General features: G+C 35.9%; 2 protein-coding genes across 2 annotated transcripts; both read right to left on the bottom strand.

Annotated features, from left to right (window-relative positions):
- Window positions 1-12,111: 12,111 nt before the first annotated feature.
- On the bottom strand, window positions 12,112-17,241 carry LOC149243766 (disease resistance protein Roq1-like). The gene is made up of 4 exons (XM_089367857.1): window positions 17,107-17,241; window positions 15,874-16,978; window positions 15,494-15,766; window positions 12,112-13,271 (listed from the first exon to the last, which is right to left on the bottom strand). Exons 2-4 carry the CDS (start codon window positions 16,924-16,926, stop codon window positions 12,177-12,179), a joined length of 2,421 nt encoding a protein of 806 aa, XP_089223983.1. The 5' UTR covers window positions 16,927-16,978; window positions 17,107-17,241; the 3' UTR covers window positions 12,112-12,176.
- On the bottom strand, window positions 17,135-17,692 carry LOC149243765 (putative 2' cyclic ADP-D-ribose synthase BdTIR). The gene has a single exon (XM_089371304.1). It carries the CDS (start codon window positions 17,690-17,692, stop codon window positions 17,135-17,137), a length of 558 nt encoding a protein of 185 aa, XP_089227430.1.
- Between the last annotated feature and the right edge of the window lie 2,692 nt (window positions 17,693-20,384).

Raw genomic sequence — 20,384 nt, 5'->3', positions numbered from 1 at the left:
AAGGGATTCAAAGGTAATATCTTTGAGGTTTCCATTTGCTTGCAATGACTCAAGATAATTTGAGTAAGTGGGATAAAGTTCCTTGAGAAAAGATATCAGAGGAATGTCCAATTCAACATTAGTGACTTTGATATCGTCCATAATAGATTTTACTTTTGATGCAAGAGCAAGAGGATCATCATTTTGTAATTCAAGGTTGAACAATTTAATCATGAGTTGAACAACTTCAAGTGCAGAGTGTGAGTCATAGAGTTCCTTTATTTTTTGTAAGGCTTTGAAAGCATTTGAAAATGGAGAAATATGGAGACTCACCTGTTCATTTATTGATGCTACAATCAATGCATAAGCCTTGTTGTTATTATTTTCCCAAATGGTGAATTCCTTGTCTGAGGTAGGTTGTTCTCGCTCTTTGTCTCCGTCTCCAACACACACTCATTTCAACAGCTCATTAAAAATGTGAGTGTGTTTGATTTTCCGTGACCATTCTGGATAGTTCTCCTTGCTGGTGAGAACCAATCCCACAATAGATATCAATGAATTCATTTTAAAAAATCTGTGTACTATAAAAAAAAATGTACCTCTGCTACCAATATGTTGTAAGAAATTGCAATTCTAATGTATATAACAGAGGTATATATGAGGGAGGGGTTATGTGGTGGAGGGGATATTTGGGAAAGGTGTATATGGAGGAGGGAGAATTTGGGAAAAAGTATTAACTGTGTATTGACCAGAGTGTAAAAAGAGTGCGGCAGGATACGACCCGTTGGCCTTGGTATGTAACCAAATCAACTGTTGCACTCGAGAATGTTGTCGATCTATGTATGAAGGGCATCCAGGTGGTGCCATAGGGAAAGACCGATTGACCTTCAATTTTTGCGTTGGAGTGCTATGGTTGCCCAGCTTGCGCACTAAACTATGCCCAATCTACCTTAACAATAGATTGGCACTTCACACTTCACTTGACTATCTACAAATGACACTTGCTCCTTGATGGTGGCAGCTTAGTGACCGAGACTTGCTCCTCCTCCAGACAGTGCGTACTCAACCTTCAGATTCCAGCATAGCCTCTGCGCTTGATAACTAGTCAGTCTCTTGAGGGCCACGTTGACTGCAGGGGCCTGTGGTCTCACTAAAGGCCTACCTGCATAAGATATGGCCTGATGATATCCACTGCTCCGGATCAACAATAAGGGGTGTGTTGGCCCATGTGTTATTGGAAATTCAACTCAGAATTCTGCGACGTATGCATAGAGAGGAAACATGCTCAAGCTTGCAAGGAATATGAATGTCGGGTTCCTCGCTACCGGGATTTGAAAGAGAACTTGCAAACGTTGCAAAAACAAATGGAATCACGATATAGAGAAATAGAGGTTTTAATGTCAAGCAACGTTCACTACGAAGGCATGAAACACAATCATGTGAGTATCGCAGCGCCAAAAGGGAAGATTTCACCTGGTTTGTAACTCATTTCTCCACAATCCTCCATGCAAAAAAATACCAATAGAGACAAACATATCTGTAGACATCATTAAGAGAACACCATGAACCATGAGCCAGAGGTGTTAATTTTACAAAATATGCAGAACATAGATAGGAGAGTTCAGCGTGACAGAGGGGCGGAGGATAGACTGCAGAAAAAATTGGCAGAAGGGAGTTACAAGGGCATAATGGGATGCCAAAGATAGAGGATGGGACCTGTGCTCTGATACCATGTCAGGCCAGGAGGTAACTCCTCAAAATGAGATACTATATTCATTTAGGCTGTTCATTATTATATACATGAGGGAGTGACTGTTGAGTTTCATCTTCTGATGAATCTCCATTTTCTCTATTATTTATTTACACTATTTACAGTTGTTCACCCAATCCCTATGATTAGGTGTCAACAATAAAAAATTGTCATTAACTAGGTTATGAGGAAATCAGTATTCCATCGGCCATATCTTTCATACTAGAATAGAAATATCACACAACTGTGTTGGAAAATTAATCCCAACCATTGCATTAAACACTCTGACAGCAACCATACTTGTCAGAAGTATTTTGCAGGTTGTGATTTTGTTTGCAGGCGGAAGGACTAAAAGTTTGAGCAGTAGTACAACGCTAACCATTCTGCAACACATCAAAAAGTTAAAGAACTTAATAAGGGTTGGTAAATACGTATGAGTGAAACATTTACAATGCAACTCTTAGCTATAGTCTGCAACCTCTGCAACTTCAGACAATCATCCATCTTGGATAATCACCCATCATGTTTCTTAAATATTTTCTCTGACATAAATCAATGAGTCAAGTACATAAATTAATGAGTCAAGTTGTATGTTTGGTTAAATATGAATGTAAAATTCATTTTCTAGGTTGAGTGTGAGAGAGAGGGTGAAAGTCTAAGAGGTGAAGAGAAAATCGTGGCCCAAATTTTGGTGGGCGCGTGAAAACAACAGTTACTGTGTTTTACTGTGCGTTACTCCACAACCCCTAATGAAGAGTAAATCATCGTAAACCTTTGTTTTTACGTGGTCAATGAGCCGCAATCTCATATGAATGTAATTTCATGCATTTGAATTATAATCTAAAGTTTTATTGTGTTGCTCCAAGCCTTAATATGTTTTACTATGTTTTGTTGTGCGTAAAATTTATGTTTTAATTAAGTCTCTGTGTGGTTGCAATTTTCTTGCCGCAACTGTAGTTTTGACTTTCTGGAACAGATTCCTGAGTGAAAATCCTCTCCTCTTCCCCTGCAAATTTTTCTAACATAGTATCGTAGCAAGTTAAAACTCTGTTAGTGTAAAAACAAGTGTTTTTACTAGGAGTCAAAAACTGTTTTGAGGGCAGATTTATTTTTGAAGTGTATTTATGGGTAGGTAGAAAGTTTTTTTTTACACTCAGAAATGGAAACATAAAGCACAAGCTTCACTTATCCTCAAATACCTCAATTTAATGGAAAAAATTATGATTATTGGGTTATTACAATGAAGGCCTTGTTTTCTTCTCAAGACATTTGGGATTTAGTTGATGTGTTGCTATGTGGTTTCTATGAAGAGTGTTGATTGATTCTCATGTGCATATTGTTACATTTACTTGATGTTTCTCATGGTTATTATTATATTGTTGCTCATTGATGTTGCTTGTGGTTGCCTCAAGTTGGAATATTTCTTTTTAATGCTAGAGGTTGTTGGTTGGTATGATGCTCTGGATGATGATTGGTATGTTTGCTGCTTGTTTCTACTGATATGACAGCCATGGATGTAGAGATAAGTTACTTCACTATTTTTGCTTTAGTTATTGCTACCTTATCAGATGGAGTTGTCCCTTTTCCATTGATGTAAAAGGGGGAGTTATAGAGGAGATTGGTCTGGAGTTTTTGTATTGTTTCCATCAATCCCAAAGGGGGATCTGGAACAGATTCCTAAGTGAAAATCCTCTCCTCTTCCCCTGCAAATTTTTCTAACATAGTATCGTAGCAAGTTAAAACTCTGTTAGAGTAAAAACAAGTATTTTACTAGGAGTCAAAAATTGTTTTGAGGGAAGATTTATTTTTGAAGTGTATTTATGGGTAGGTAGAAAGTTTTTTTTTACACTCAGAAATGGAAACATAAAGCACAAGCTTCACCAATCCTCAAATACCTCAATTTAATGGAAAAAATTATGATTATTGGGTTATTACAATGAAGGCATTGTTTTCTTCTCAAGACATTTGGGATTTGGTGGAGAATGGTTTTCAAGAACTGGCAGATGCAGCAACATACAATGCCTTGTCTCAAGCAGAAAGGGATTTATTGAGGGACAATAGGAAGAAGGATGTAAAATCCCTCTTCTATATTTTTCAAGGAGTTCATGAAAGTATTTTCCCAAGGGTTTCAACAGCAACAAACTCCAAGCAAGAATGGGACACCCTCCAAACAGCCTACCAAGGCATGGAAAAATTGAAACCAGTAAAAATTCAAATGCTAAGGACAGACTTTGAAACACTTTGTATGAAAGATTCTGAGAATATAGACTTGTTTTTCGCACATGTAATTGGACTGGTTACTCAAAACAAGTCTCATGGTGAGACACTTGAGGAAAGGAGAATAGTTGAGAAAGTTTTGAGAAGTCTGCTAGAAAGGTTTGATGCCATTGTTGTGGCCATAGAAGAGACAAAGGATCTCTCACAGTTTTTAGTGGATGAACTTCATGCATCACTGGTTTCTCATGAACATGGACTGAATAGAGCAACAATATCCTCATTGGAGCACACATTCAATACACAAATTTCATTTGATCAAGGTCGAGGTAGAGGAAGATCATATGCTAGAGGAAGAGGAAGAAGGCCACAGAGAGGTGGAAGAAGAAGCTCTTCAAGCTCAAGTGGAAGAAGCAGCAATCAAAATCCATGTCAAGGCCCAAGCCAAAATCAAGCACAAGGTCAGAGGTATGATAAATCTCAAGTCCAATGTCATTACTTTAAGAAGTATGGTCATTATGAAAATGAATGTAGAAAGAAGAAATATGTCATTAGTAACAAACCAAGTGTAAATTTCACAAAATAAAATTAGAACCATGATAACATGTTTTTAACTTGTAATATTGCACAAGAAAAACAAAATGATATATGGTATCTAGATTCAGGGTGTAGCAACCACATGTGAGGGAACATAGAAATGTTTTCCAATCTAGATGAAAGTATGAAATTTGAAGTGACATTAGGCACTGATAGCAAAGTCTCTATCATGGGTAAAGGAAGAGTTAATATACTAACAAAGAAGGGGGAGGAGAAGTACATCTCAAATGTTTACTTTGTCCCTAGTTTGAAGCATAACCTCATAAGCTTTGGACAACTCATGCAAAAGGGCTACAATGTTTTTGTCAAAAACTATGAGTGCACAATTTTGAATAGGCCTCCAAGCAGACAGTTGATTGTAAAGGTTTAGATGAAAAACAATAGAATTTTTCCCCTAAAGATAAGATCAGATTGGAAGGAAGAAGGTGCACAAGCACAAATGTCAATGAATTCACAAGAGGATGAAAGAAAAGCTGCAACTATCACATAAGTAAACTTTCAAGCAGAGGTCAAGGATGAAAATTGGTTATGGCATTTGAGATTCGGTCATCTCAAATTTGGAGGTTTGATTTTGCTGCATAGGAAAGGCATGGTGAAGGGATTGCCACTCATAGAAAAATCAGACAACCTATGTGAAGGATGTATCTTGGGAAAACAACATAAAGAGACATTTCCAATAGGAAAGTCAATAAGGGCAAAGGCACCTTTGGAGATTGTCCATTCAGATTTATGTGGACCAATGCAAACACCATCAATTGGTGCAAACCATTATTTATTGACCTTCATAGATGACTACACAAGGAAGACATGGGTCTATCTCCTAGAACAGAAAAGTGAAGTGTTTGAGTGCTTTCGCCAATACAAGTCTCTTTTTGAGAAGCAAAGTGGACACTACATAAAATTCCTTAGGACTAACAGAGGCGGTGAATACATCTCAAATGATTTCCTATGTTTTTGTAGGGAGCATGGAATCCACAAGAGATTTACAACAAGATATACACCTCAGTAAAATGGTGTAGCAGAAAGGAAGAATAGGACTATTATGGAAATGGCAAGGAGTATGTTGAAGGTAAATCATTTGCCAAATGAATATTGGGCTGAAATTATCGCTTGTGAAAATGTATATCATGAATAGATGTCCAACCAAAAGCATCCGGAATGTGGTTCCTGAACAGGCATGGAGTGGAAGAAAGCATAGCGTCACTCACATGGGAGTCTATGAACGTGTGGCATATGCACATGTCTCGGATGAGTTGAGGAAGAAGTTGGATAGAAAGGGGGAGAAATGCATATTTGTTGGATATAGTGATGAATCCAAGGCGTACAAGCTCTACAATCCATCAACCAAGAAGGTCTTAATTAGCAGATATATGTAGTTCATAGAAGAGGAAGCATGGGATGTAAGTTTAGAGAAGATAGTCAATGTCAAATCATGTATACCAGATGAGGACAAAGTGGAATTAACAACAACAAGTAATTCCTCAACAATGACTCCCTCTACTCCTATTCAAGTGCAACAAAGCAGGCAACAAGTAACACCGTCAACAAATAATAGGAAAACGTCATGCAGTCAAGCAAGTGATTCTCCAAGCATGGTGCAAAGGTGCAACGCCGAGTGATTTATCAAGCCCATCTTCAGCAAGCATAAGAAGACCAAAATTCAAAAATTTAAATTAGATTTATGAGCAATATTAAGTTGATAGTAACGTTGGTCTAAATTCCTTATTTGCATTATTTTATCATGTAGATGACCCAATCCATTCTGAGAACACAGTCAAAGAAGAAAAATGGGTTGCGGCAATGGAAGAAGAAATAGAAGAAATAGAAAAGAATGACACTTGAGAGTTAGTGGACTTGCCGCAAGAAAAAGAAGTCATTGGAGTGAAGTGGGTCTATAAGACCAAGAGAAATGTCGATGGTAAGATTGAAAGGCACAAAACATGGCTAGTTGTCAAAGGATACAAGCAGCGGCACATAAAAGATTACGCTGAGACATTTTCGCCAGTCGCAAGGATGGAGATAGTGTGCACAGTTGTGGCGATTTCCACACAACATAAATGTAAGGTGTATCAAATGGACGTACAATCAACATTCATGAATTCAACGCTGAAAGAGGAAGTGTATGTTGCGTAACCACTTAGTTATGATGTAGAAGGCCAAGAAGGCAAAGTGTATCGATTGAGGAAAGATCTTTATGGGCTAAAGCAAGCACCGCATGCATGGTATAGAAAAATAGACGCCTATTTGTTGGACAATGGTTTCGACAAATGTGATGGTGAGCCTACTCTCTACATCAAAGAGAGTGACGGTAAGATTCTTATCTTTGTCTTATATGTAGATGATTTTATTTTTACAGGCAATGATGATTTCCTCATCACGGATTTCAAAGAAGTCATGAAAAGTGAATTTGAAATGACTGGTTTGGGGTTGTTAAGATATTTTTTTGGCATAGAAGTGAAGCAAACAGAAAATGGCATTTTTATTTCTCAAGAAAAGTATGTGGAAAACATTTTGGAGAGGTTTAAAATGCATAACAGCAAGCCTGCACCAACTCCAGTTGTCATGGGGTTGAATTTCAGAAAATAAGATTGCAACAACAATGTCAATCTGACATTATACAAAAGCATGATAGGCAGCTTGATGTATTTGACCGCCACTAGGGCAGATATAATGTATGCCTTGAGCTTGGTGTCGAAGTTCATGGAGACACCCAAGGAAACACATTGGCAAGTAGCAAAAAGGATTCTAAGGTATGTCAGTGGGACAAAGCAGTATGGTATTTTGAACGCCGTATCAGATGATTTCAAGATGGTTGGTTACATTGACAGTGCTTGGGCAGGAAGTGTCAATGACAAAAAAAGCACATCAGGATATGTTTTCCATTTGGGTTCTGGAGCCATTTCATGGGCCTCCAAGAAGCAAATGAGAGTTTCATTATCAACAACAGAAGTTGAATATGTCGCCGCAACAACAACAACGTGTCAGGTAGTTTGGATGAGAAGAATGTTGAGGGATCTTCACCGCGACCAAGAAAGAACGAAAACTATTTTCTGCGACAACACCTCCGCAATTGCATTGTCAAAGAATTATATTTTTTTCACAAGAGGACCAAGCATATTGATGCTAAATACCATTTTATTAGAGAGTTAATTAACAATGATAAAATTGTGTTGCAGCACTGTAGGTCACAAGAACAGTTTACTCATATTTTCACAAAGCCATTAGCATGTGGGAATTTTGTTTATCTCAGAGATTGTTTTGGAATTGTCAATGGCGACAGTCATGATTAAGGGGAGTGTTGGAAAATTAATCCCAACCACCACGTTAAACCCTCTGACAACAACCATACTGGTCAGAATTATTTTGCAGGTTACGACTTTGTTTGCACGCAGAAGGACTGAAAGTCTGAGCAGTAGTACAACGCTGACCATTCCACAACATATCACAGAGTTAAAACACTTAACAAGGGTTGGTAGATATATATGGGTGAAACATTTACTACACAACTCTTAGTTGCAGTCCGCAACCTCTGCAAGTTCAAAAAATCATCCATTTTGGATAATTGCGCATCTCGTGTCTTAAATATTTGCTCTGACATAAATAAATAAGTCAAGTTGTATGTTTGGTTGGTTAAATATGAATGTAAAAGTCATTTGCAAGGTTGAGCGAGAGATATTTGCTCTGACATAAATTAATGAGTCAAATTGTATGTTTCGTTAAATATGAATGTAAAAGTCATTTGCAAGGTTTAGCGAGAGAGAGGGTCAAACTCTGAGAGGTGAAGAGAAAATCATGACGCAAATTTTGGTGGGCGCGTGAAAACGACACTCACTGTGTTTTGCTGTGTGTTACTCCACAAGAGTTTTTATTGTGTTGCTCCAAGCCTTACTCTGTTTTGTTGTGCGTAAAATTTCTGTTTTAATTAAGTCTATGTGTGGTTCACTATTTTGTTGTGCATAAAATTTCTGTTTTAATTAAGTCTCTGTGTGGTTGCTTAAGTCTATGTGTGGTTCACTATTTTGTTGTGCGTAAAATCTCTGTTTTAATTAAGTGTCTGTGTGGTTGCTATTTGCTTGCCGTAACTGCAGTCTTGACTTGCCGCAAGTCTATGTGGTTCACTGTTTTGTTGTGCATAAAATTTCTATTTTGATTAAGTCTCTTTGTGGTTGCGATTTGCTTCCCATAACTGCAGTTTTGACTTGCCGCAAGTCTATGTGTGGTTCACTATTTTGTTGTGTGTAAAATTTATATTTTAATCAAGTCTATGTGTGGTTGTGATTTGCTTGTCATAACTGCAGTTTTGACTTGCCGCAACCGATTCCCGAGTGAAACCTTTTGCCCCTGCAAATTTTTCTAACATGTTGATCATGTTATTCAAGGGGATTTATTTCTCCTATATTGATTAAGAGCAAAATCAAGTAAATTATGGCTTGTATGTTTTCATGGCACTGGGGAAGATCACTTAGAAAGAACTTGAGAAACATTTTTCTTTTTCTTTGTGGCTTAGTGTCATCCTGACATGATGGATCTGTTAGAAATTCTAATTCCAACTACCTGGTAGGTGTCTAAACGGTCCATCCACATGTGGTAGTTAAGTTTCAGTTAGTCTAATTTAAATCAGTTTCACTGCAATTATTTATTATTGATGTCCCTAATATAATTTTATTTAACTGATTCATAATAATATAATTTTATTTAACTAATTCATAATATTGAGAAAAGCAACCCTCTGCTCCACTTTTTTCATTTTTTTTGTTAGGATCACTATCTTTCTATTTTCTAGTTTTTTTTAATGGTAACCGTTCCTATATGGAACAGGAATTGTTTATCTTATGCTGATATTTTAGTGCATTCCTGATAGTAGTACTTCATAGGTTTTTGAACATTATGTGGATTTTGTTATAACCACCGTGAATGTTGGAGAATAGGATACAGAACAATGGATTGTTGAAACGTTAATTCCAACTGCAGCAGAAAAAAGCCTATTGTAGCATTATCTACAACGGAAGCAGAATATGTGGCAGCTACAGCAGTAGCGTGTCAAGAAATTTGGATGAGAAGGATGTTAAGGAGTTTATGCCAAGAGCAAACAAAAGGAACTGTGATTTTTTGTGACAATAGCTCAGCTATTGCATTACCCAAAAATGTTGTGTTTCATAAGAGAACGAAACACATTGACACAAAGTTTCATTACATCAAGGAATTGGTAAACAATGGAGAAATTGTTTTAGAACACTGCAGAACTCAGGAACAGGTTGCAGACATCCTGACCAAACCATTGGGGCAGAAAAGTTTTGAGTCTTTGAAGAAATGTCTGGGTATGACTGATAACCCAACAATTGAAATTAAAGGGGAGTGTTGAAATGCTAATTCCAACTGCAGCAGAAAACCGCCATGGGAGTTCCCCGCTATTTCAGTTTTCTTTACTTTGTGATGCGATTTGATCGCTATCGCACTTTAACCCATTGCACCCCTATGTATTCTGATTGCGATTTCGCGATGCGATCTAATCGCATATCGCAAATCGCATTCATGAGTGTCAAGGCTCCCCCCTGTTTTGCACCGAATGCGATTGCGCGATGTGATCAAATTGCAAATTGCATAATTCAACGGTTGATGTACAGGGGTGCAACAATTTACGTGACGTGAACTAGGAGTTTCATTGACCGCCAGTGTTTTCAGTAAAAGTAATTAATGAAATTTAATGTGATTGGTAAATGTAGGTCTTTAATTTTATTGTTTTTTTATTTTCACGGGAGTATGGCACAGTGAAAATGTAATGTCCTATTTTATTGTTCATTGAACATAAAAAAGTGTAAATGCACCAGCGTGAAGTAAAAAAAAAAAAAAATTGTACACATAGCCGTGCCAATGTAAGGTGTGAAGAAAATGAAATTGATACACAGTAGTGTCAATGTTAAAACAGAGACATAGTTCTCCTTTTGTAATAGATAGCAGCGTTGAGAAAGTATTTTTCCCCTCATAATGCACCGCACTGCAGAGATAGTATGATGTTCAATGTTTTTTTGCTTAATGCATTTATGTATGGCAGCGCAATACTGTTTTTGGTTAATATAAAAACTTTGTTATCTATTATGTGAATTGATCTCCATTTCTATGGATTAAAGTAAATGTGGATGAGATTTTGGGATACGAATTAAAACTCTGTTTCTCTGTGTCAAAAACAAAGCATTTTCCCTGTTCTTGTCTTTTGGAATTACCAGAAATTCCCATCACGCATCACGAAATTCCCATCACGCATCACTTGATAATGTAACTGCTTTTGTTTTAACGAAAGTAAGTCGTTTTTTCTTTAAAAAAAAAAAATTGTTCCATTGCTCTTGGGAATTTCACAAGTTTTTCTGGCGGCATTTTGAGCGTTTTCCGTTCTTCGAAGTTTTACGCGTGCCCCCACAGTGGGCAACAATGCTACTGAAAACAAAAGCAATGGAGAAACAGACTGAAACAACCAGAGACTTCAAATTCCTGAATTAAACTCAAAGCCTAGATGAACTTGAATGCTTAAATATTTGCTCCGCAGAGGCCGTGCGGTTTTGGTTTAGACATGTGCGGTTAAATCAAGAGTTCGCACTTGCATTGTATGCAAATCTTACAGAGCCCTTACAAAACCGCACTGTAATTACTTTTGGGTGAGACGGTCAAGTTAAGCAAGCCGGGCGTTTAAAAAAACTCAAGCCAATCCATGTTCAAATCCCTTGGTATTTAAAGAAATTCAAACAGAGGCGAGGTTAAATCTCATAGCATTTAGAGAAATTCAACAAAACCAGATTTCATCTCCAAGAAACGCAATCGCAATCCTGAAGCTTTTAGGAAAATTCTCGTGGCAAAATTAATTTCTTCTCATACATTTCTTTATTTTCCCCCAAACAAAAACGAGAGCATCAAAAAATAAAGCACAAATAAATTTCTGCCAAAGCTCCCTCTAAATCTTTCCAACAATAGCGCTCTCTGTACATTCTGGCTCAACTCCTCGAAATGGAAAAATAGTTTTGGAAAAATAATATAATTTTTAATAATTTAACCCAAAAAAAAAAAAAAAATTAATTATTACTTAAAAAATATAATAATAATAATTATTATTACGGAGTTTAGAGAGGTTTATTGTGCTGAAATAATAATAATAATTATTATTACTGAGTTTAGAGAGGTTTATTGTGCTGAAAAGTTCATTCTACAGTTCAGTATGATGGGTAAGGATGTTTTTAGGTCATTAAACTTGAAATTTTGTTCATTGAGCTGAGAGAGCTCATTCTACATCCCAATGTGATATGTAAAGATGTTGAAATTTTGTTCATTGAACTGAGATGCTCATTCTATAGCCCAGTGTGATATGTAAAGATGTCAGTGGGTCATCAAAATTGAAATTTTGTTTATATATACCAAAATAAAAATTTCTAAAAATAAAAATTAAAATTAAAAAATAACTGTACAAAACATTGAAATAATGTCCACTCATAAAAAAAAATTGAACTTGACTATTTATCCATATTTAATATGGATCTATGCTAATTAATATTATATGAAATGTTAATTACTTACATCATACTGTTAATTGTGTACCTCACACCAGTTTGCCACTTCAAAAGCTTACATTTTTCAAACATCTTTCACTCTTCTAACTAAAGAAATATGATTGAAGTCTTGATTGAAGCTTTGTCAATTGAGCCGACCCGCATCTGCTTTCTAGCCCTTTACAACTAATTGCATGCAAATGCGTCAAAGATTCCAATGCTTCAATCCCTTGTAGGTGTTCGACTTTATGACATCTTTCAATGTGTAGCCTTTCAAGTTTTGGATGTCCACATAACCCACTTATTTCCCTTAAATTTGAACAATACTGCAGCGTGAGTTGTATCAATGTCTTTGGCAATGTTCCAACCTTCACCAAATCTTTACAGCAGTGGATTTTGATACGCTGAAGGTTGGGACAAGCATGGTCATCAAATGATACCTCTGACATCTTTGTCTGGAACAATTCTAAGTACTGAAGCCCAATGCAAGAGTCCAAGTTACTCAAGTTCAGTTCTCGTACTGGACAATCCCATACTATCAACTCAGTTAAGTGTCTAAAATGGGGCAAACATTTCAATTCTGGGCAACGGAAGGACGCGAATTTGTTCAACTTCATTAACTGGCTGAGAGAAGCCGGCAGTGTTTCCGGCAAAAGGTTTCCTACTTCCAGAGTTTCCAAGTTGCTTAGGCCTCCGACAGAACTTGGTAATTCTTTCAAGTTTGTACCTCTCAAATCTAAGTGTTTCAGGGATCTTTGATTTGCCACTTGCGGTGGTAATACTTGAATCTGTTCACAATCAGAAAGATTTAGGTATTCAAGTGTCGTTATACATTTTAGTGTTATGCTGGAAATTGTTAGTTTCCAACAACCACTCAAATCAAGATGTTTAAGGCGGATTAACTTCCCAAATGAATCTGGAAATCTCTCCAAATTGCGGCAACAGGAGAGGTTTATGTGTTCCAGCTTTGTTAAGTTACCAAATAGTTCTGGTAATGACTTGATTTTGGAACATTTTGTTAAAACCAATGCCTTCAGCGACTTCAGATCGCAAAACTCCGCTGGCAATTCTTCGAGACTGATCGGTTCTTCCAAATGAGAGACGAGAACAAGCCTTTCGAGGTGTGTCAGCTGCCCTATGGACTTTGGGATATTGCATATCGGAGCATGTATCTCTAGCTGCCGCAACTCTTTAGGTACCTGCAAAATGTTCACATGTTTTCAGTATAGAAGAAATATGCCTTATATTGCTATGATTCTTTTGGACATTTTAATTACATGAATATTATGTATAACCTTTATTAAAGTTTTAATTAAATAAGTATTATGCGAGTACTTGTTCTAAATGATGAGTCTCTTAGTCATATCTAATAATATTTATCCAAACATATATCAATTGCTTTGTGTTTGAGGTGCTCAATAACTTTAATTACTTTATTGTTGAGTATTTCGTGATGGATTATAATTGTTTTCTACTTTTAATTTTTTCTTTATGTTTTTATAAATTCAAATTAAATCAATATTATTATTCATAGAAATATATAATTAAATTAAATTATATATGATATTAATTATTTTAGGTATATTTTTTAAAAATAACTGAAACGGTGAATTACCAATTTAATCCCAAAAACCCAAAAACTGACCATAGATTTAAAAATTAAAGTCAAATATATAATTTTCCGATATTCCTAAATATTTTGGGTGTTTCATTAATCTCTTAAAAATATAAATTTTTTAATTTTTAAAAATGTTTATATATTTATATGTGTGTTTTTTTCATTGAAAATATGGCTATAACAAAGTATCTCATATATATATAGATATATGAAGTTATATAATAAGGATGTGAAGAAGTTTTTTAAAATTTCTTTTAACTCCAAAACTCTCATTAGACTCGAGCAAGGGTGACATAAAGATGCTCAGTCTTGGCTAGCTCATTAGCGAACTAAGGAGGTGTTCAACCTCAATCTAGAAAACTAATGAACATTGCCAATACTAGAACTAGTTCAGGTAAATTTGGTACTTGATTAATTCTCAAAATAGCATGGGAGATAAGATTTTGTCACCTGTGTAATCTTAGGATGGTTGAAGATGATTAGCACTTATCTCAGATTCTCTATCTTATACTCATTAGATCTAATTTCTAAAATGTTTGTCATATTACTAAGCTTATTGATGTTTTGACTCAAGATGGTTGAAGATGATTAGCACTTATCTCAGATTGTCTATCTTATACTCATTAGATCTAATTTCTAAAATATTTGTCACATTACTAAGCTTATTGATGTTTTGACTCAACACAACTATGGCAATTTGAGAGTGTTTCCCTCACTTCTTTTTTAGAATAGAAATAAGAAGTTAAAGGATTCTAATTAATCTTTTATCTTCTTAAGGTCCCATAAACCATATAGGTATGTGTATGTTAATCATTATCGTCACCTTATGTTATTGAGTTCATCTGAAATAATTAAAAAATTATTTAATATTCTACCCAATAAATTTAATAAACGGGATATTTTTTTGTTTGTTTATTAGGTAATGTGATTCTTAACATGAGTGGCATGATTGCCATGTCTAACTTTGACTTGAGTAGCCTTGACCCAAGGGCATCTAAAACCATCAAAGATCTCACCGAGCATGGGCCATACTAACCCTTAACCTGAGTGTAGTGACCTTTTTCTCCAACAGTGTCTTAATAGAGCACTGTGCCACCGTCTAAACTCCATGGACTATAAACACTATAAATTTTAATTAAGTTTTTCTAAATTACGTAAATATATACCAATCATTATATATATATAAATAAAAAAGTAATAGAAATTAACTATACATTTAATAAATATAATAAACTTTATACACTTAATAAATATAATAAACTTTATTATAATAATTTTATAAAAATATGTATATTTTCAATATGAAATATAAAATTATTTTTTAAATATTAAAATTTATTTAGATATACATACTTCATCTCTACTTCCTTAAAATATTATAATTCAAAATATTTAAAATAATTATGGTTTTCCATATCTTTTCCATTGAATACATAGATTTTTGTTATCCCTTTATCATCTTGTTCTCAATCTGACCGTCACAAACTTTACTACTGACTTTCTATCAAAAGGATGTCTAAGATATCTTTTTGCAGTGTATCAAAAGCATGTAGAATGGAATCAGCTTATAAATTAAACCCAAAACCGAAAAAGACAGTATTCTAAAAGGTACGATTACAGTCTTCATATTTTGATGTTCACAGAACGCGGGAAAGAGCCGTCTTTATATGCTATAAACTTGATATTGCCAGGGCAGAAAACAGTTTGATGTATGATAAACCAAAACTTTGATAATTCAATACCCAATTATAAAATTAAAATTATTATATTATAATAGCTATGGCAACACAAACTTGTATTTACCTGAGAATCGTCTCGCCACAGGGTCTCTAATTTTCCTCCAAACACCTGTAGAACCCTTAGTTTCTGCGCTAAAATCCATGAAGGTAGGAAAGTGTAGGGATACTTGTTCCAGCGGACCCATACGATCTCTCCGAAGTCCGTCGTTCCGCAAACGCGTTCCAATAGAGTATCTTCAGTATCCACAATTTCCAACATATTCGTAGGAAAATTCGGAATTGCAACTTCCACATCGCTCCGAAGCAGCCTAATTCCCCGGACGGCCGTGGATATTACCTGTCCATTCTTGAAAAATGCTGGTTATCACCTGTTAATTCTTAGAAAATGATGATGAATTAAAAAATTAACACTGATTTTTATTGTATAAAAAGAACAGCACTTACTAATGACTTCTTTCGGAGGTCTGCAATGTTCTCTTTCGGACACCAGAGACGATGCGGGTGTGATCGCATGGCAATATCTCTTCCCAAGTCGCGAAGATGATCATGCATATGTATCTCATTTGTGCTGTCCACTTCAACGAGACATCTTTTCTCCAGGCGCTGAAAACCCAACGAGCCATGCCAGCCTGATCCAATCCATGTTTCTATTGCAATTTCCTTGTTATGTCCAACAAAAAAGCATGCAATGTCTAAGAATATGCCTTTTTCCTCCTTCTCCAGTGCATCGTAACTGATCTTAAGGATCGCTTTTATGTCTTTGGGAAGTTTCCGCTGAAATTTATCCAGTTCGGCTCTCCAGTGCGATGTGTTCTTTTCTCCGTAAAGATGTGCCCCGATCACTTTTAAGGATAAGGGCAGTCCCTGGCAGTACTCTACAAAATCATCTACCAAAGATTCAAAACCCTTATTTGGACAGGGTTTGCCAAAGGCATATGAACAGAAGAGTTCCCGGGATTGTTCTGTTTTGAGGCCCGTTAGCTTATAAATTAATTGCTCTTCTACTCCAGACTTCGCAAGGACATCCCCTTTCCGGGATGTAATCAAAATCAAGCTATCTGGGTTTATGTCTTCAACTTTAACTGGTAAAAGCGCCTCCAGCTGATCCCTGTGATCTATGTCATCCAAAACTAGTAAGATTTGAGAAGAAGAAAGGTACCTTTTAAGCTGTTGTTGTATACCTTCATTGATGTCCTTTATAGACAATTCCGAACGAGAAAAGCGACTGAGAAGTTCCATCTGTAAGCCTTCTAACGAGCTTTTCGCATGCTTTTCTCTTACATCGGATAAAAACACACATTTATTGTATTTTGACCTATTTATATTGAAGAGCTCTTTGGCCAGAGTTGTCTTACCAACTCCACCCTGGCCAGTGATCCCGACTATCTGAACTTTTCCGCTGTGCTTCTGCGACAATACCTTTCTGTCAAAATCTTTAACTTTCTCTTTCAAACCCGTGGGATATGTGGCCACAGGCAACGCTATGCTTTTAGCCATAGCTTTTCCCTTCACAAGTTGAACGACCTTATCTAGCAGGCGACCCTCATCGCTAGTTATTAGCAAGAAATAAAAGGAATCAGTAATTATTCAGAAGAAGATAAATCGAACTATCAAGTAAAGTATCAGATAAAAATACATGTCATATATTGCATCCACACAGAGAACTGGGATTCTCACCCGTTGAAGGTCGTCAGTTCTAACCCACTTATTTTTTTAGCACTGGAAAGAGCATCTCTCCACTCTTTGATTCAGTCTCGTCGAATCGTGGCTCCTCCGTTCCTTGGCTAGTCTCGTCGAATCGTGGCTCCTCCGTTCCTTGGCTAGAGTCATGCTTTTTCTTCTGTTGGAGTGTTTGGAGACCTTTGGCATACACTCCATCTTCCTTTACAAGATCAGCTGGCTCGACATGATAAAAGATCGGAATGAATGGAACCCGTGACTGTAACATAAGCTTAAGCTCGTCCAGACACCACATTGATTCGGCATAATGTGGCGAGAAGATAGCTACATGGCAGGACGTTGATCTGATAACTTCCTCTAATTGTTCATCCACGCGGTATCCAGTTCGCATTTCCTGCGCGTCCAGAAAAGCTCTATATCCATAAGCCTTAAGCAAATAGTACAGATGGCTGGCCAGCGTCTTCTTTGTGTCCTTGCCGTAATGGCTGATAAACACATCATAACCGTAATCGCTGCTGTTGGGATCAGGGGCGGTGGAGGAGGAGGCAATCATGGAGGAAACACTAGAATACCGAGCTTCCATAACTTCAACCTGAAGGGTGATTTAGGGGAATCGAAGATGCAACTGGTGGTGGTGGTGAGGGGACTGTATAATGTTATTGCCAATTTCTTGGATACAAATGGAAATAGAAATTAGGCGATCCGAAGCTGTGGATGGGCGATGGGATTGGATCAATACAATATACCAATATGCCAGGTACCAGAGGAGCGAGAAGAAATTATTGCGAAGATTATAATGAAAAAAGATCTAGTGTTCCGATTAATAAAATAAGATGATGTGCTGGACCCCTTTGTCAATCATGTTCCACGCGGTTTATATTCTTTCTGTTTTGGGTCACCCCCCCCACCTTGTCAATCATGTTCCACGCGGTTTATATTCTGTCTTTTTTGGGTCACTAGGATGAGCCTAGGCTGCACGAGACTAGGTTTAGATGCATTCTCTGTTTTTTTCAACTAGACTGTTTGGCGAGAGCTAAATCCCATTTGTTTTTAAATATGGGGAACTACATCCCACTCGGACTAATTCCACCAAGTATACGTCTTCTACCCAATGGCTTGGTGTAATTAGGTCATTGTACCGTGAAATTTTCGGTAGAAAATTTCTCAAAAAAATTAATAATAAATGTGCATTCAATTTAGTATTATTAAGAATTACTAAATTAGGAATAGTGGGGCACTTCAAATCCTGAAGCTTGACAGAGTATAGTTAGCAAAATTTTCTGAAAATCATACTAAATTTGTGTTTAAATTTTAGATTACCATGACATTGTTTACCAAGGCCACAAATTGTTCATAAAATTATTGTTTGTGATTTTTTTTCAAAAAATCTGATCACAAGAATCTTTAAATAGTTTTTTATAGTGGAAATGGATTCGGCACCATCAAAAATACCTGGGCACCCAAAATCATGTAATGTGACAGAGGTAACCCAAATTTACCAAAATTTCTGCAAAAAATTAGCAAAAATCATACCAAATTTTCCACTATTTTTAAGCAAATTTGTATCCTAATTAACTTACTCTGCCCAGAATCACCACACCACGTGGCCAACAGGTATCAATTCAGAGGATGGTAAAGAAAGAAATGGAAAAAATAGAAGTCTAACCAGGGGAGGAATTCCCTGGACGGTCAATTTTGGCCGGAATCCGGACAAAAAAATTTCACCAAATCTTGGTGAAGCAATGTTTAAATCATATTTTTTAAATCATGTTTTTGAAAGTAGAAATAGATTTAATATTATCCAAAACTTCTAGGACACCCAAAATCTTAAAGTTTAACAATAATAACTTAAATTTACAAAAATCTCTACCAAAATTTATCAAAATATTGTTGACTAAATTTATATAATTTTCAAAAAAAAACCAAAATCCAACCTCTTTAGACTACGTTGGAAAAAAAATAGTGTGGAAAACCTGCCAATGCGTTGTTACTGCTGGAGACAACCCATGTGACAGCAGGCGAGTAGGACCTACTTGCAAACCCAAAGGAGATTCTCCCGCAGACCTGCAGAAGATCGTGCTGTCTACAATAATATAGTGTGGCCCCTTCCACTTGCATATCCTTTAAAGATAATGAAACGAGTTCCCGAATCCCCATAATGTATAATGTCTCATACAATTGCAGATCCTTTCAATCGAATAAAATAAAATGTGGCATCAACTTCTATAAGTCTACATCACTGATCAAATGTGGCATCAACTACATAAGTCAATGTCTCCCTCGAGAGTTGTGGTGTTTCCCACTACAACAGGAAACGTACCGTCAACTTGCATGTATCTACCTCAATCACTGTAGGTCTATCATGTCAACTTGCATACATCTACCTCAATCTCTAGAAGTTATCATGATAAAAATGGAATATGCCATCTTTCACTTGCCTAGTTAGGGAATTTTTCCCTGTTTTATTTTTAAATTGTTTATTATATGATTTTTAATATTTATTTGTATAAGTTTCTTTATAATTGTTTCACAATTTTATTTTTTGTTGTACCAATACACTCAAGTTTTATTGTTTCCCTTTCATTTGAAACTTTTGTTGATGAAACTTTTATGTGATTTTTCCAAGTTTTTATTTTTAAGATGGAAATAGTGGGAAAATAGATGAAAATATATATTTCATATCTGTAATTTTTTTATTTCTAAGAAATGACAAGAAATAATATTATAAAAAGAAAAAATATATATTCATAATTACTCTCCTATGAAAATAGTGAATGTAAACATTGTTGCAACTTAACTTAGACAAAAAAAAAATTGCATAATAGAAATTGAAACACATACCATGTTTTCCATTTAAGTCACTTGGATGTCAATCCCATTACAAGAACAATAGTTGTGAAATAAATTTCAAACCAAAAACATAATGTGCATGAACTATGTAAATGTTCAAAAAGTACATTCAATATCAACATGTACACAAACTAAATTTTGGATAGTTTCACCAAAAGAGGTAATTGTCAAAACACAACACCATTACAAACATAAACATAAAAGCAACAACTTTAAATATTTAAGATTCTTCTTTCTTTAGCATCTTTCCAGATGTCATATACCCTATCCCATTCCACCATCGATGAATCAAGCCCAGTTAGGACACTCCATCAAGGCATCCAATGCACTGAATGATAGCTTTGTTCTTCGGACATCCTTTATTATGTTTTGTCTTGAGAATCCTCTCTCACAAGCAACTATATTTACAAGAATAGTAAGTATTG

The sequence above is a fragment of the Pinus tabuliformis genome, chromosome 8, assembly GCF_031772625.1.
Source record: "Pinus tabuliformis cultivar Carrire ecotype Pingquan chromosome 8, CPIR1, whole genome shotgun sequence".
Classification (NCBI taxonomy): domain Eukaryota; kingdom Viridiplantae; phylum Streptophyta; class Pinopsida; order Pinales; family Pinaceae; genus Pinus; species Pinus tabuliformis.
This window is presented reverse-complemented; position numbering and strand designations above follow the sequence as displayed.

What these genes read in the sequence shown, in the direction of transcription:
- LOC149243765 (XM_089371304.1), bottom strand. Translation starts at nt 17,692, where the DNA reads ATGGAAGCTCGGTATTCTAGTGTTTCCTCCATGATTGCCTCCTCCTCC.
- LOC149243766 (XM_089367857.1), bottom strand. Translation starts at nt 16,926, where the DNA reads ATGGCTAAAAGCATAGCGTTGCCTGTGGCCACATATCCCACGGGTTTG. An exon ending in ACCTCCGAAAGAAGTCATTA is followed by an intron (nt 15,767 to 15,873) that starts GTAAGTGCTGTT and finishes AAGAATGGACAG; the next exon opens with GTAATATCCACGGCCGTCCG. An exon ending in TGTGGCGAGACGATTCTCAG is followed by an intron (nt 13,272 to 15,493) that starts GTAAATACAAGT and finishes AACATTTTGCAG; the next exon opens with GTACCTAAAGAGTTGCGGCA.